The following is a 12915-nucleotide window of genomic DNA, read 5'->3' as shown; positions in this document are numbered from 1 at the left end:
AAAGCAAGAAAGGCTACAGTATTTTCCCATATCTTTGAAACTGGCACCCCGGAGTTTCACCCGGGCCATGTCCGAAATCTGGCTTGCCTACTACTTACTTGAACTGCATACTGTGTACTAATCGTACTACGTACTATTTAGCACATACTGTTTATTAAAAAGTATGAAGTATGCAGTATGCCACGACGTACAAGACAACTGGAAACAAAACAAGCCCGTAAAACGTATATAGGTAAAGAACTTTTTTGAAAGAGCACAGTTTGAAATAAAGAAAGGGAAAGTCAGCTGTACAACTGAATACCTTCAACTGAAATATTTTCTTTTGCATTTAACCCAACCCCTCTGAATCAGAGAGGTGCGGGGGGCTGCATTAATCAACATCCAAACACAATCCTCTGCATCAGTTTACTAAGAACAGGCAGCAAACTGATTGGGTGGTTGTTAGAGCCAGCAAGGGGTGCTTGACAATTTTTAGGCAGTTTTGCTTCCTTCCACGCCTGTGTACACACACTCCTTTAGGCTTTGGTTAAAGATATAGCAAAAAGGGCTGGCAATACAGTCTGCTACCATTCTCAATAGTTTCCCATCAAGGTTGTCTATACCTAGTGGCTTATCAGAACAATAGTTTTTCCAACTCTCCCTCACGAAATTGACCAAATTCAAAACATAAATCCTTCTCTTTCATTATTAGATATTTATACAAAAATGTGATGGTTCACTGTTCAATGTTATCCTTCATGTCTGAGTTTTTCCATTTCACTAGTGAAATAGTTATTGAAATGATTGGAATATCAAACGGTTTTGTTATAAAGGTGCAATGTTCCAATGCTCTCTGGCAGCTTTCATAGCTGGGATAAATTCTTCCCACCTCTGGTGCACAGCTTCAGAGAAGTCCTCGTTGAGGAAGATGTAGGTTCCTCTCAAATTCTTGGCTCTCTCCAGAACAGCCATCTTGTCCTTAACCACTATCGGCCTGGGTCTGTCACCTAGTCTGGTTTCATGTTTTCCAGACCTGTTGCTTGCGCTCTACCTCAATCTTTGTATGATTTATCTCCAGCTTTTCAGTGATCATTTTTCTTACTTTCACCTCAGACTCGGCCCAGTTCTCATGTGAAGACTGCTATGCTATCCACAGCAATGTTATTCCTCCTGGATTGTCCCTAGATAGTTTGTTTTCTCAGTCATTGGTAGTAATGATTCAATGAGAGTGCTGATGTCGTCTTGAGAGGACTTACATTTAGTTGTCCTCTTGCTGCAAGTTTATTTCAGGACATACACCTCTCCCTGGGTAAACTGTACACTGTTCTTAAGGTCCTGGACCTCTCTGCTCAGATCGTCCATTCTTTTGTTAGTGGAGTTCATCAGAATTTGGACAAATCTCTTGAAGCCATTTTCCTGTTGTTGTAACAACTGCTTGTAGAACCCTTTTTGTTCATTTAAAAGATCCTTCCCCTATGATAGAGAAACACCGTCCTCTCCATGACTCCCACCTTTGGCTTTGGATGCCATGGCAGCAATGTAGGCTAACGCTGGTACTCCACACCCTTCCAGACATGGCAGGTTCCAGGACAGATTTAAACAGCGGGGGTTTTAGACAGCCACAAGCCCAGTATAATCTGCGGACCCAGCCACAAAGGGATCTTTCCTCATTATTGCTGGGCTGCAGAGTGCCGACCTCTACTGGTTGACCTAGCCAACTATAGCTAGGCTACTCATGACGATGTATTGCTTTTTTGCTTTTGAATCACTTTGAGATTGTTATGAAAAGCACTATAGTAATTAAATCCATTATAGTTATTTTACCAAGTATGGTTTATTTAGTTTTGTATAACAAAAATCTCTGACGAAAGCCAAGAGGCCGACACATAAGCTTCAATAAAAAAAAAAGATACTAGCAAGAGTGGTGTGCAGGTTTCTTTTTTCTAATTGTGATCATGCACCTGCAAAAAGATGGCTCAGGTGTGCGAGTGCATTTTTTCATGTTGAAATTTTTAAAGTAAAACACACCAACAGTAGATGTACCGATATCCATTTTTTATTAGTATTACAAACAACAAACACTTTTCAATGAGAACAGAAATCCACTTTGGGTTTAAAAAAAGGACTTAACCAAAAACAGTACAAAATGAATAAATAATAGCTACACTGAACAAAAATATAAATGCAACACGTTTCAATACTTTAAAAAAAGCTTATTTGTTAGTGAGCATTTCTCATTTGCCAAGATAATCCATCCCCTGACAGGTATGCCATATCCAGAAGCTGTTTAAACAGCATGATCATTACACAGGTGCACCCAGTGCTGGGGACAATAAAAGTCCGTTCTAAAATATGCAGTTTTGTCATGCAACACAATGACGCAGATGTCTGAAGTTTTCAGGGAGTATGCAATTGAAGGAATGTCCACCAGAGCTGTTGCCAGAGAATTTAATGTTCTTTTTCTACCATAAGGGGCCTCCAACATCATTTAAGAGAATTTGTTAGTACGTTCAACCAGCCTCACAACAGCAGACCACATGTATGGCGTTGTGTGGGCCAAATGTTTGCTGATGTCTACATTATGAACAGAGTACCCCATGGTTGTGGTGGGGTTACGGTATGGGCAGGCATAAGCTACGAACACAACTGCATTTTATCGATGGCAGTTTGAATGCACAAAGATACCATGACGACATCCTGAGGCCCATTGTCGTGCCATTCATCCACTACTATCACCTCATGTTTTAGAATGACAATTTTGCATGGCCCCATGTCGCAAGGATCTGTACACAATTCCTGGAAGCTGAAAATGTCCCAGTTCTTCCATGGCATGCATACTCACCAATTGAGAATGTTTGGATGCTCTGGATTGATGTGTGCAACAGCGTGTTCTAGTTCCCGCCAATATCCAGCAACTTTGCACAGCCATCGAAGGGGAGTGGGACAACATTCCACAGGTCACAATCAACAGCCTGATCAACTCTATGCGAAGGAGATGTGTTGCTCTGCATGAGGCAGTCACACCAGATACTGACTGGTTTTCTCTAAAACGGCCACAAGGCGTGCCTCCCTGGCAGTCACCTTCTCACGCTCCTTCTCCAGCATCCACATCTGGACCCTTCTGGAAGGGAGAAGAGCCCACAGCTGCACTTAGGGAGGATGAGTAGATGATGACCGGTGGGGTGATGCAGTGACAGCCCCACAGAGCCTCTTCCATCACCGTATACCACCTCCAGGATGCGGCTGTGGCCTCCGCTCCCTCTATGCTGACTCCGGTGGGGGGGGTAGCTTTCAACTCCTGAACATTTTGGAAAAGGATAGCTTTCAGCATCAAACACACTACATGTAAAGTCCTGTAAAATACCAATTGTAGTACATTTCTCTGGAATAGTTGCACCTTTCTAACATATATATTTTTACATTTTTGTCATTTTAACTGACGCTCTAATCCAGAGAGATTTACAGTAGGGAGTGCATACATTTTTCATACTGTTGTGTGTATATCTTCACACTTACATGAACGTGCCAATGAGGCATAAGAAATTGATGGGAAAGTGTTGTTGCTCTCAGGGAAAAGGGGAACTTTATTAGCCAAGTACAGTACAGCAATAAATGTCAAGATAGCATACAGTAGCGTACCGTGTACTTTTGCTTATGGTTCTCCCACTTCTTTTTCAAACATGCAGGTGACAGCTGCCCCTCCAGCTCACGCTCCTTCACTTAGATCCTGAAAAGACATTAACCAAAACATGAGCAAAGTAGAGTTGTAGATAGCTAGACTGCCACATACTTTTTCAAAATGGAAGTGCCAAGGTGAATCAGTAATGAGTGCAGCTTACCACTACTTTCACCATAACAGGTTATGGGCAATGAAACTAGCTAGACCCATGCAGGCTGTAACCATTCAAGTAGAAACTTTTTTTTATATTTTATTTTTAATTAACTCCTCCACTACCCCACTTCTTAGTTTAAGACAAATGTCTTAGTTTTTTGTTACAGCTTTTTTGCTACATATACATACATTTTACATACATGGTACTTTTATATAAAGCACATAACAATAATATATTACCAAATATAAGCTCTTTAATCCCAACCCTCAGCCACTCTCAGCCCATCCCACCTATCACCATAGACTACCCTTGTTTGGTTTCCATGTGCCATATATTTTTCAATTGTGCTGTGATGTTTTACAAAAATGTTTAACCTTTCTAATCGTATATTATCCACAGATTGTGAGCTAAAGATAACCCTTTCTTATGAGTATTATTATATTATTTATTGACTGACTATGGCTTTCCAAATCACCCAACACTGCTATTTGTAAGGTTAATTTTAAGTGCATTGTTGTGATTTTTTTTTACCATTCCTGAACCTGTGTCCAAAAACAAGCTACATAGGGGCAATACCAAAATAAATTATCTATTGATTCTGTTTCTTCGCAGCAAAATCTACAGAGCCAATATTGTTGTATGCCCCATATATATAGCATTCTGTTGATGGCAAGAATTGTATATAATAATGTAAATGGAAACTCTAAGTGTTGAATCAAGTGTAGTTTTTTTGGACAAGTTCAGAACCATATGCCATGGAATCTCCTCCCATTTATTTTGCAACCTGTATGGTGCAGCTGTCAACATTTTTGTCCTCAGATGAAACTGGTATATTTTTCTATTTATGCCAGTTGCTTTCAGTCAATTTGTATCTTTAATATATGGCAGGCAAACAAGTTCCCTACCTTCTCCCTTTTCCACTTACCTCCTCCATTTTTGTGGTAGTGCTGTAATCAGTTGGTTGTACATTTGGATTGAGCAGATATCAAAAATATATGGGAATAACTGCATATGTGACATAACTCCTCTGTATCTATTCATAATATCATTAATAAATATAATACAATTTTTTCCCATAAAGAATGTTTTTTTATTAATCAGTATATTTGAGTTTAACCATAACATTTGTTGTAAAATTTGTTCAATCTTTTCCGGAGGTCCATTTTGGGTTTAAGTATAACTTATGTATGAGTGAAGCTTTTAGTGAGAGGTATAAAGCTTTAATATTTCACAATTTCAGCCCCCCAAACTCATATTCATTATATAAATAGGCAAGGTTAATTTTGTCTGGCTTAGCATTCCAAATAAAATGAAATATATTTTGCTCATATGATTTAAAAAATAAGATATCTGGAGTAGGCAGTGCCATTAATAAGTAAACTGTGATCGGACCAAAGAGTTAATCCATGTGATTTTTCCATAAATAGACAAGTATTTACCTCTCCATGTTTGCAGAATCTTATCTATTTTTGCTAACTTTCTATTGAAATTAAATGTGGTAAGTTAATTTATATTTTTTGAGATGTGAATACCAAGTATGTCTACTTCACCATCCGCCCATTTTATTGGTAAACTACAAGGTAGTGTAAACACTTTATTTTTTAACGATCCAATAAGTAATATGGTGCATTTTCATAATTAGATTTTAATCCAGAAAGGCTAGAAAAGTGATCAAGATCTTCAATGAGACAGCAGGGATCCAGACTTAAGAAAAAACTAGTCATCAGTATACATAGACACTTTTTTTAATCCCCTGCATTTCTAACCCCTTGATGTTCTCATTGAATCTAATTTTAATAGCTAGCATTTCAATGGCCATAATAAATAGATATGGAGACAACGGACAGCCTTGTTTTACTCCTCTTAAAAGCTCAATACTTTCTGAGAAGTAACCATTATTTACTATTTTACATCTGGGATCGCTGTAAATAACTTTAACCCATTGTATAAGAGATTCACCAAAATTAAAGTAATCCAGGCATTTATATATAAATTCTAGTCATACTTTATCAAACGCCTTCCAAAATCTGCTATGAAGTCCAAGCCTTGTATCTTCGATGTTTCATAATGTTCAATTGTTTCAAGTAATTGTCATATATTATCTTCAATATATCATATATCTGGATCTTTAGTTTTAGTAGTAGTAATGAAATCAGAACTTCTTGTTGAAAACCTGAAAGTCTACCACTTGTATAAGAGTAATTAAAACATGCTGATAATGGATCTTTGAGTACATCAAAAAAGGTCTGATATACCTCTACTGGTATACCGTCAAGCCCTGGTGTTTTTCTAGACTGAAAAGATTTTATTGCCTCAAAAAGTTCCTCTTCTGTAAGTTGGCCTTCACACAGGTCTTTCTGTAAATGTGTTAATTTTACATTATTATTATTATTATTATTAATATTATTAGGAAAGACATCCTTACAGTTAACATCATTCAGTGGAAATGGAGGAGAAAATAAAACATATGCTTAAAATATTTAGCGTCCTCTTTCAAAATATAATTTGGTGAGTCATGGATAACTCCATTTGTAACGAGTTTCTGTAAATAATTTTGTCTAATTTTTCACCATTTTCCATCCAATTCACTTTATTTTTGTAATGCATTACACTTGATCGTTCTTGAATAAGTACCTCCAATTCTTTTTGTTTTACCTCTAACCCATTTTGTGCCTATATAGTACAGTTCCTATTACCATCTACCTGCGCTGTTACTTCCTTTATTTTCTTTGTTAGTCTAATCTCTTTTGACCTAAACTGCTTTTGTTTTAATGGTGAGTATTGTATTGAATGGCCGCTAAAAGTACAGTGCATTTGAAAGTGTCCCATACAATAAGGGGATCTGCTGTACCTATGTTGTACAAAAATAAGCAAATAATTAATTATTTTGTCTTAGTTAAGAACAAAATGGTCCCCATCCATGTGGAAACTCTGTAAGAGTTATATGGAGGCCAATTAGATGGTGGTCCGATCGCATTCGGTCTCCTATTAATACTTTTTTTTTAAACTTAAGATGCCAGCAAGAATGAGACCAGGAAGTAATCAAGACAGCTAGCTTGATTAAGCCTCCTCCATATATCCACTAGTTCTAATGTATCCGTGATCTTTCTGATCTCCTTAAGTGCTTGCGGGTGATAGTTTGTAGAGTGATTTCCTTTATGATCCATTGAGGTACTTAAAACTGTATTATAATCTCCCACCATAATAGATTATTCCGTTGCTTGTGAGCTCAATAGATTATTATATATAGTGTGGATCATCATTATTTGGCCCATAGATTAATTAGCCAGATCTGTTTTTGGTCGAATAGCATATTTAAAAGAATCCATCTTCCTAGAAACCTAAATTGCATAGCATGAACATTACAATCGGCTCAACACAGATAAACCAACATGACAAATCAGGAGAACTAGAACAAAAGTGTGTTGGGACCAGCACCGCTGTAGAAAATAGGAATGTAGGCTAGTGGCGGTATGGCCACATGACTTATTCAAAACCTTTTTTTGCGGCATTTCTCCTCCCGTTTTCGCCACTGAATTAAATGCCTGGTATTGTCATCAGACCATGCAACAGTTTGAACACAAGTCCTGGTATTTAAAACAGGTTGCTAGCTAGTTAACTAGGCTAATGTCAAATATGAAGTTACTGTTTGAACAGTTATAACTTCTAGTCCTACTAAAGCATGTAACGTTAGCTAGCTAAATGCATTACAGGATGCAGATCTGTTTTCAAAGATGTAACGTCATGATAAAATAGTCATGGTCATTTTAAGGAGAACAAAAACGACCTCCATTTGAACACCACCGCAGAATCTTCGCTGTTCGCCATCTTCCAAGTTATGTTGTTGTTTACTTGAAGAGATCTATCTATGAAAACTCGCAGCCCAACTCTTCCAATGCATTGTGTGGCTATGAAATTCCCGAAAAGTGTGCAGCGAATTCTATTAGATAAAAAGCCAAAATGAGTATAACATCCTGGCATTTAAAGCATACTAGATTTGATGTAATTCACATATACAGTGTAGTTGGTGGGCGGAAGCATCGTATCTGCTTTAGTTTTCGAGATGATCAGTCTCTGCTGAGGGAGGAGCTGGTTTTTACATATTGTGTATATTTATTTATTCTGAACACAATTCTGTTTGTTGGGAATGTAATTTCTTGCATTTTTTTTCATGTTCGCTACAGTAGCTGGACAGGCAAACGCTGCCAAGTACTAAACAGCAAACCAATCAAAACGTGTGTACTATCTGTAATATTCATAAAACAAGACACTATCCAGTTACCATCTCTGCTGATCACGTCTGCCAACTCTCAGTATCTAAGGTACTAAACACAACTGGTGACAGCTTGAGAGAGATCTCCCTGCGACAAACTGCTATGGATAAAGTTTTTTATATATATATATTTGTAATCTATTTCGTTATAGAAATATGATCCCGTTGATGCAAGCTGTAAAATAACTCCTATCTTTACTTACAATGCAGCAACCTTATCAATGTAGCTAGCTAGCTAGCTTCAACAAGTAGACCTGTTGCTATAGGACACGTATTGTAAAGCTAATGCAGTCATCAAAGCAGGACTCACTAATTTCATTCATACTGACAAATAAATGCCACATTACCCCTGTCAATAGGCCTAGTTGGAGTTAGCTACATATTGTACACCATATAATGTGATATAACCAAAGATTGTTGGTATCCATTACTGGACGTTACAGTTTTGCCTATACAAAACGCCACCATAGATTATTTAACAAACCTGGTATTGGCAATACTCTCTCTCTTCGTTCTCGATTCTGGAAAAAAGTGATCTTATACAGGATTTACTATATTTTATTATCTTTCTGAGTTTTCTCTGGTGTTTGTAGAACCACCTGCAACTGGACATGAACATGTATAAGATATACTGTTTTCCAGAATCGAGACCGAAGACAGTATTGCCAATACCAGGTTAGTTGAAGAATCTATGGCTGGATTTTGTATAGTCAAACCTGTAACATCCAGTAATGGATACCAAAAATCTTTGGTTATATCACATTATCTGGTGTACAATCTGTACCTAAGTTGGCGTAGGATGCAGAGCAGCCTGCCTCTGTCCGTATCCTAGTGGCTGTACATTTTTATTCTGTCGAGATGTTCAATTCTAGCTCATAAACTACAATCCACTCTCACTTTTGTCTCCCATAATCTATTCAGCTCTCCTCTCCAGTGTCCTGCTCCGAGAGATCAACCAAGTGATATTCACCAAGCATGTGCTCAACTAATTCCCTCACCTGTGAGGAGAACCATCGTACTGCAATTTGAACTAGCCCTAACATCACTATTAGACATCGAGACCACATATGCATTTGCCTGTGGTCTTTTCATTGTGGGGTTTGTCTTATACAGTCTACACAGTCTAGTGCATTTTAGAGTTGAAGAGCACTAACTACAGATACACATGCTTGGAAGAGCATCTCAAAGACTAAATTCAATGTAGAATCAGTCTGAGGAGGTGAGAAACAGATTATGTTTTACTATTGTAACATGCGGTGATGAGAATTCTATTGTCCCCATCAGGAGCCCAGGCTTTTGTCATAGATGGTAGAGTTCTCATCTCTGGACTATGCATTCCGCTAAAGTACTTCTTTCTCTCTACATCCATTGGCTACATTGGTGACCAGGGTGGGATCCTTCCGATACACCTACGGGGCCTGGGCACACAAATGCTCCTAGAGGGGGGGAATACAGAAGCATGTGTTGATGACAGTTCTACTGTCTCCATTAGAGGCTCAGGCTTTTGGCATAGATGGTAAAGCGCTCATTTCTGGACTGCAGCTTTGTAAGATTGTGCCCCCCACGGCACCTCTTTCTCTATATACATAGATTAGTAGGTTACACTATATTTAGATACTTCAAATTCTGCCTGAGACACCTTTGATATTTGTCGCCGTACTCAATAAATGGTGAAACACTAAATGTGATGGTGTTCTTTGTTCAAATGTACAGTATGCATGAAACGTATATTATGGAAAACATGCCTCACACTCAGTCATAGTTCATAGTAGAATAATGGATTGGCAAGAATTTGGCACCGTCAAATTTTAGAAGGTTAGTAGGAAAGTTAGGCTAATCATTTCAACCTCTTAAATATATTCACTGAACATTTAGTATTTGAAACTTAAACATTTATTTCCCAACTGCTTTTTCTATAATCCTGCAGACTCTTTCTCCATACCTTATATTCCAATGCATCCAACGTTATGCATACCCACCATGCTATTGGGCAGCTACTGACATTTGAGAACTCATCTGGTTTACAAAACAAGGATATGCTGTGTTGTCTAGTATGCATATTCTATGGAAAGTATTTGATATAATGTTTCTTTAAGCCTGCAACTAGTTACTTTAAATTAGTCATATAATCATTCCAAAGCATGATTCAAAAATGTAATTCAGCAGGCAAATGTACATTTACAGTAGCTGGCTAGGATAGTCAAACTGTAATATTGGCTATCATTCAATAAATTGGCTAAATGGTCAACAGAGTTACCTCTTCATACAATCAATACAATTTGTATTGCACGCTGCATATTTCAAGCGCACTCAAAAACAGATATTTATCTTATTTTAGTCTTTGGGAGCTCATCACACAAATACAGAAAGCAGCTCGAGTTTTAATTTGAGCAGACGGTGTTGAAATATACTTTTTATGATAATGTGCAAGAATTGAATGTGCCAACATTTTTATAGTCATCATAAGAATGTTTTACTATCATATACAAAAAAATCAGCTCCTCCCTTGAAGGGGATTGATTCGGCCCACCACCTAATATTCCTTCCTCGAAGGGGATTGATTCGGTCCACCACCTTATACTGTAAAACGTTCTATTTTTGCATACAGAGAATGTGTCATGTGAAATTGCGTTGTTACCCGCTATTCGTTGCATCCTCATATCTAATTAATCAGCTTTTGTCAAAACTGAAATGAGTATGACATCTTGTCATTTTTAGTATACTCGATCTTCAAAATGTCACATACTATAAAGCTTTCACAAGTATGGGTATTCGGACATGGCCCCGATGTCTTTTGGAAAATCTCAACTATACTCCTCGTGTCTTCTCTCCTTCTCGAAACCCATTGGAGAAGGTCAGAGGGGAGGGACCTCTGGCTTTCTCATCCAATTGGTTTTGAGAAGGAGGTGAGGAGAGAGGAGTATGCAATTGAGATGCTCCCTTTCTCTCCCCGGTAGGCTATAGCAAACACAACTCTCCCCTCCTGTTCGCCACTTCCTTCATTCCTACATTCTTGGGCGTTCTTTTTAGTCCACAATAGAGAGCAATAGTAATGGCGTCTTTTTGTAGGCACTAACTCTGCCATGGCTCGTTGGTCAAAGCCTTTGGGGAAATGAATAGGGTTTATGGAGGGTTTTTGGATAAACGCCAAATATAAGGTCTGTGGTAAACACAGGCTTAGGAGATCTTATATGTTTTGTTCTATGAGATAGTCTTCATCAACCAATGTCACTTTTGGATAATTTGTAAGCATTTATGTAATCAAAACAAACACAAAGGCTTCATAATACACACAGGTAATGTTAACTGACTGATATTATCTCATAGAACAAAATGTATAAGATCTCCTAAGCCTGTGTTAACCTCAGACATTTCCCCATTTATTTCCCCCATAGGAATGGCTGAATGAACCAGAGGTAACCCATTTCTGTTTTTCAGGGATATCCTAAACAGACTGAAACAGTTTGTGCATATATTATGGTCCTTTTCGTCTTTGGCAAGGTTTTTTTTGTCTGTTCGCGCACACAGCATTTTTTCTCGAGGCAAGGCAGATTCTTCAATGAAGTGTTTGTTGCCATTCAACGATAGAGACTAATTTCAAAATGTTCCACTTGATACTGCACCAAACATCTAAGTTAGATGTGAAATTGCGCAACTAAGATCTCTTCTGCAAAAACTATTCTGATTATATCGTTGAATGACAAAGAATGGCTATGACGTCTCAAGATGGACAAATAGTATGCGAGCACACTCATTTGGCTAGGCACCAGCCGAACCAAAGCCTTTAGATCAGGGGTGTCAAACTCATTTTAGCTCAGGGGCCACATGGAGGAAAATCTATTCCCAAGTGGGCCGGACCGGTAAAATCATGGTATATATAACTTAAAAACAACAACTTCAGATTGTTTTCTTTGTTTTAATACGATCAACATAAAACATAAAGCTGGAGCCTGAGGACAGTGTGTCCACAATAGTTCAAGCACAACATCACTATTAATCATAAAACACCTTAAGTTTATTTGAAAATTCTAAAGAAAAAGAACACACAAACACACAATGCCTCAGTGATTCACAGAAGTATATCACAGATCACAGAACTATATCAGGGTGTCTCATGCAGCACTTTAAGTGGGGTTGCATAGTTTATTTGACTCCTGATACCTGGCATCTTTTAGCTTTCACCAGCGCATCAATATCAGGCGTCACATCCTGAGTGGCAGCCAACTTCAGGATGTGATTCAAGTGCTTGTGCGTGAGCCTTGAGCGCAGCTTTGTTTAATTTATGCTCATTACAGAGAGAACTTGCTCACAAACATATGTGGTTCCAAACATGCACAACAGTTTTGCAGCGAGGGCTGTCAAGTTGGGGTAACCTGGCAAGAGATTCTGATAAAATGTGTCCAAGCCAGCTGCGGCAAATTTGCCCTTCATATCCAAGTCACACTGCAAGTCTATTATTTCAAGTTGGATGCTGACGGGCAGATCAGAGGGATTCACGGTGAATGGCGAGCAAAAAACGTTGAAGTCTTTCTCCAGTTCACCAAAAATCTGAAAGCGTTGCTCAAACTCCCGTAACAGTGCCGTTATTTTATCTTTGAACCGCTTCATGTCTGCCACATGTTGGGTCGCGTACACATTTTTCAGACAGGGGAAGTGAGCTGCATCACCACCGGCGAGTTGCGTCTCCCACAATGACAGCTTCAACTTGAAAGAATGTATGCTGTCATAATACTGCGTGACGACTTTGTTGCGCCCTTGCAGCTGTTTGTTCAAGTTATTCAGGTGCTCTGTAACATCCACCATAAATGCAAGGTCCTGCATCCATTCTGC

At 38.4% G+C, this 12915-nt stretch overlaps 1 protein-coding gene across 3 annotated transcripts in view; it reads left to right on the top strand.

The window, feature by feature from the left end:
- Positions 1-12915, top strand: part of LOC115174515 (MAM domain-containing glycosylphosphatidylinositol anchor protein 2-like) — a 344881-nt gene that overhangs the window by 310257 nt on the left and 21709 nt on the right. Inside the window, exon 15 of one of the 3 annotated variants that reach the window (XM_029733127.1) lies at positions 9007-9762. The exons of the other annotated variants lie outside the window; for them this stretch is intronic. Within the exon in view, the coding sequence (XP_029588987.1) occupies positions 9007-9074 (68 nt within the window). The 3' untranslated portion in view covers positions 9075-9762. Of the gene's footprint in view, positions 1-9006; positions 9763-12915 lie in introns of those variants that run through there. 3 annotated transcript variants of the gene reach the window in all.

The sequence above is a fragment of the Salmo trutta genome, chromosome 35 (genome assembly GCF_901001165.1).
Source record: "Salmo trutta chromosome 35, fSalTru1.1, whole genome shotgun sequence".
Lineage (NCBI taxonomy): Eukaryota > Metazoa > Chordata > Actinopteri > Salmoniformes > Salmonidae > Salmo > Salmo trutta.
This window is presented reverse-complemented; position numbering and strand designations above follow the sequence as displayed.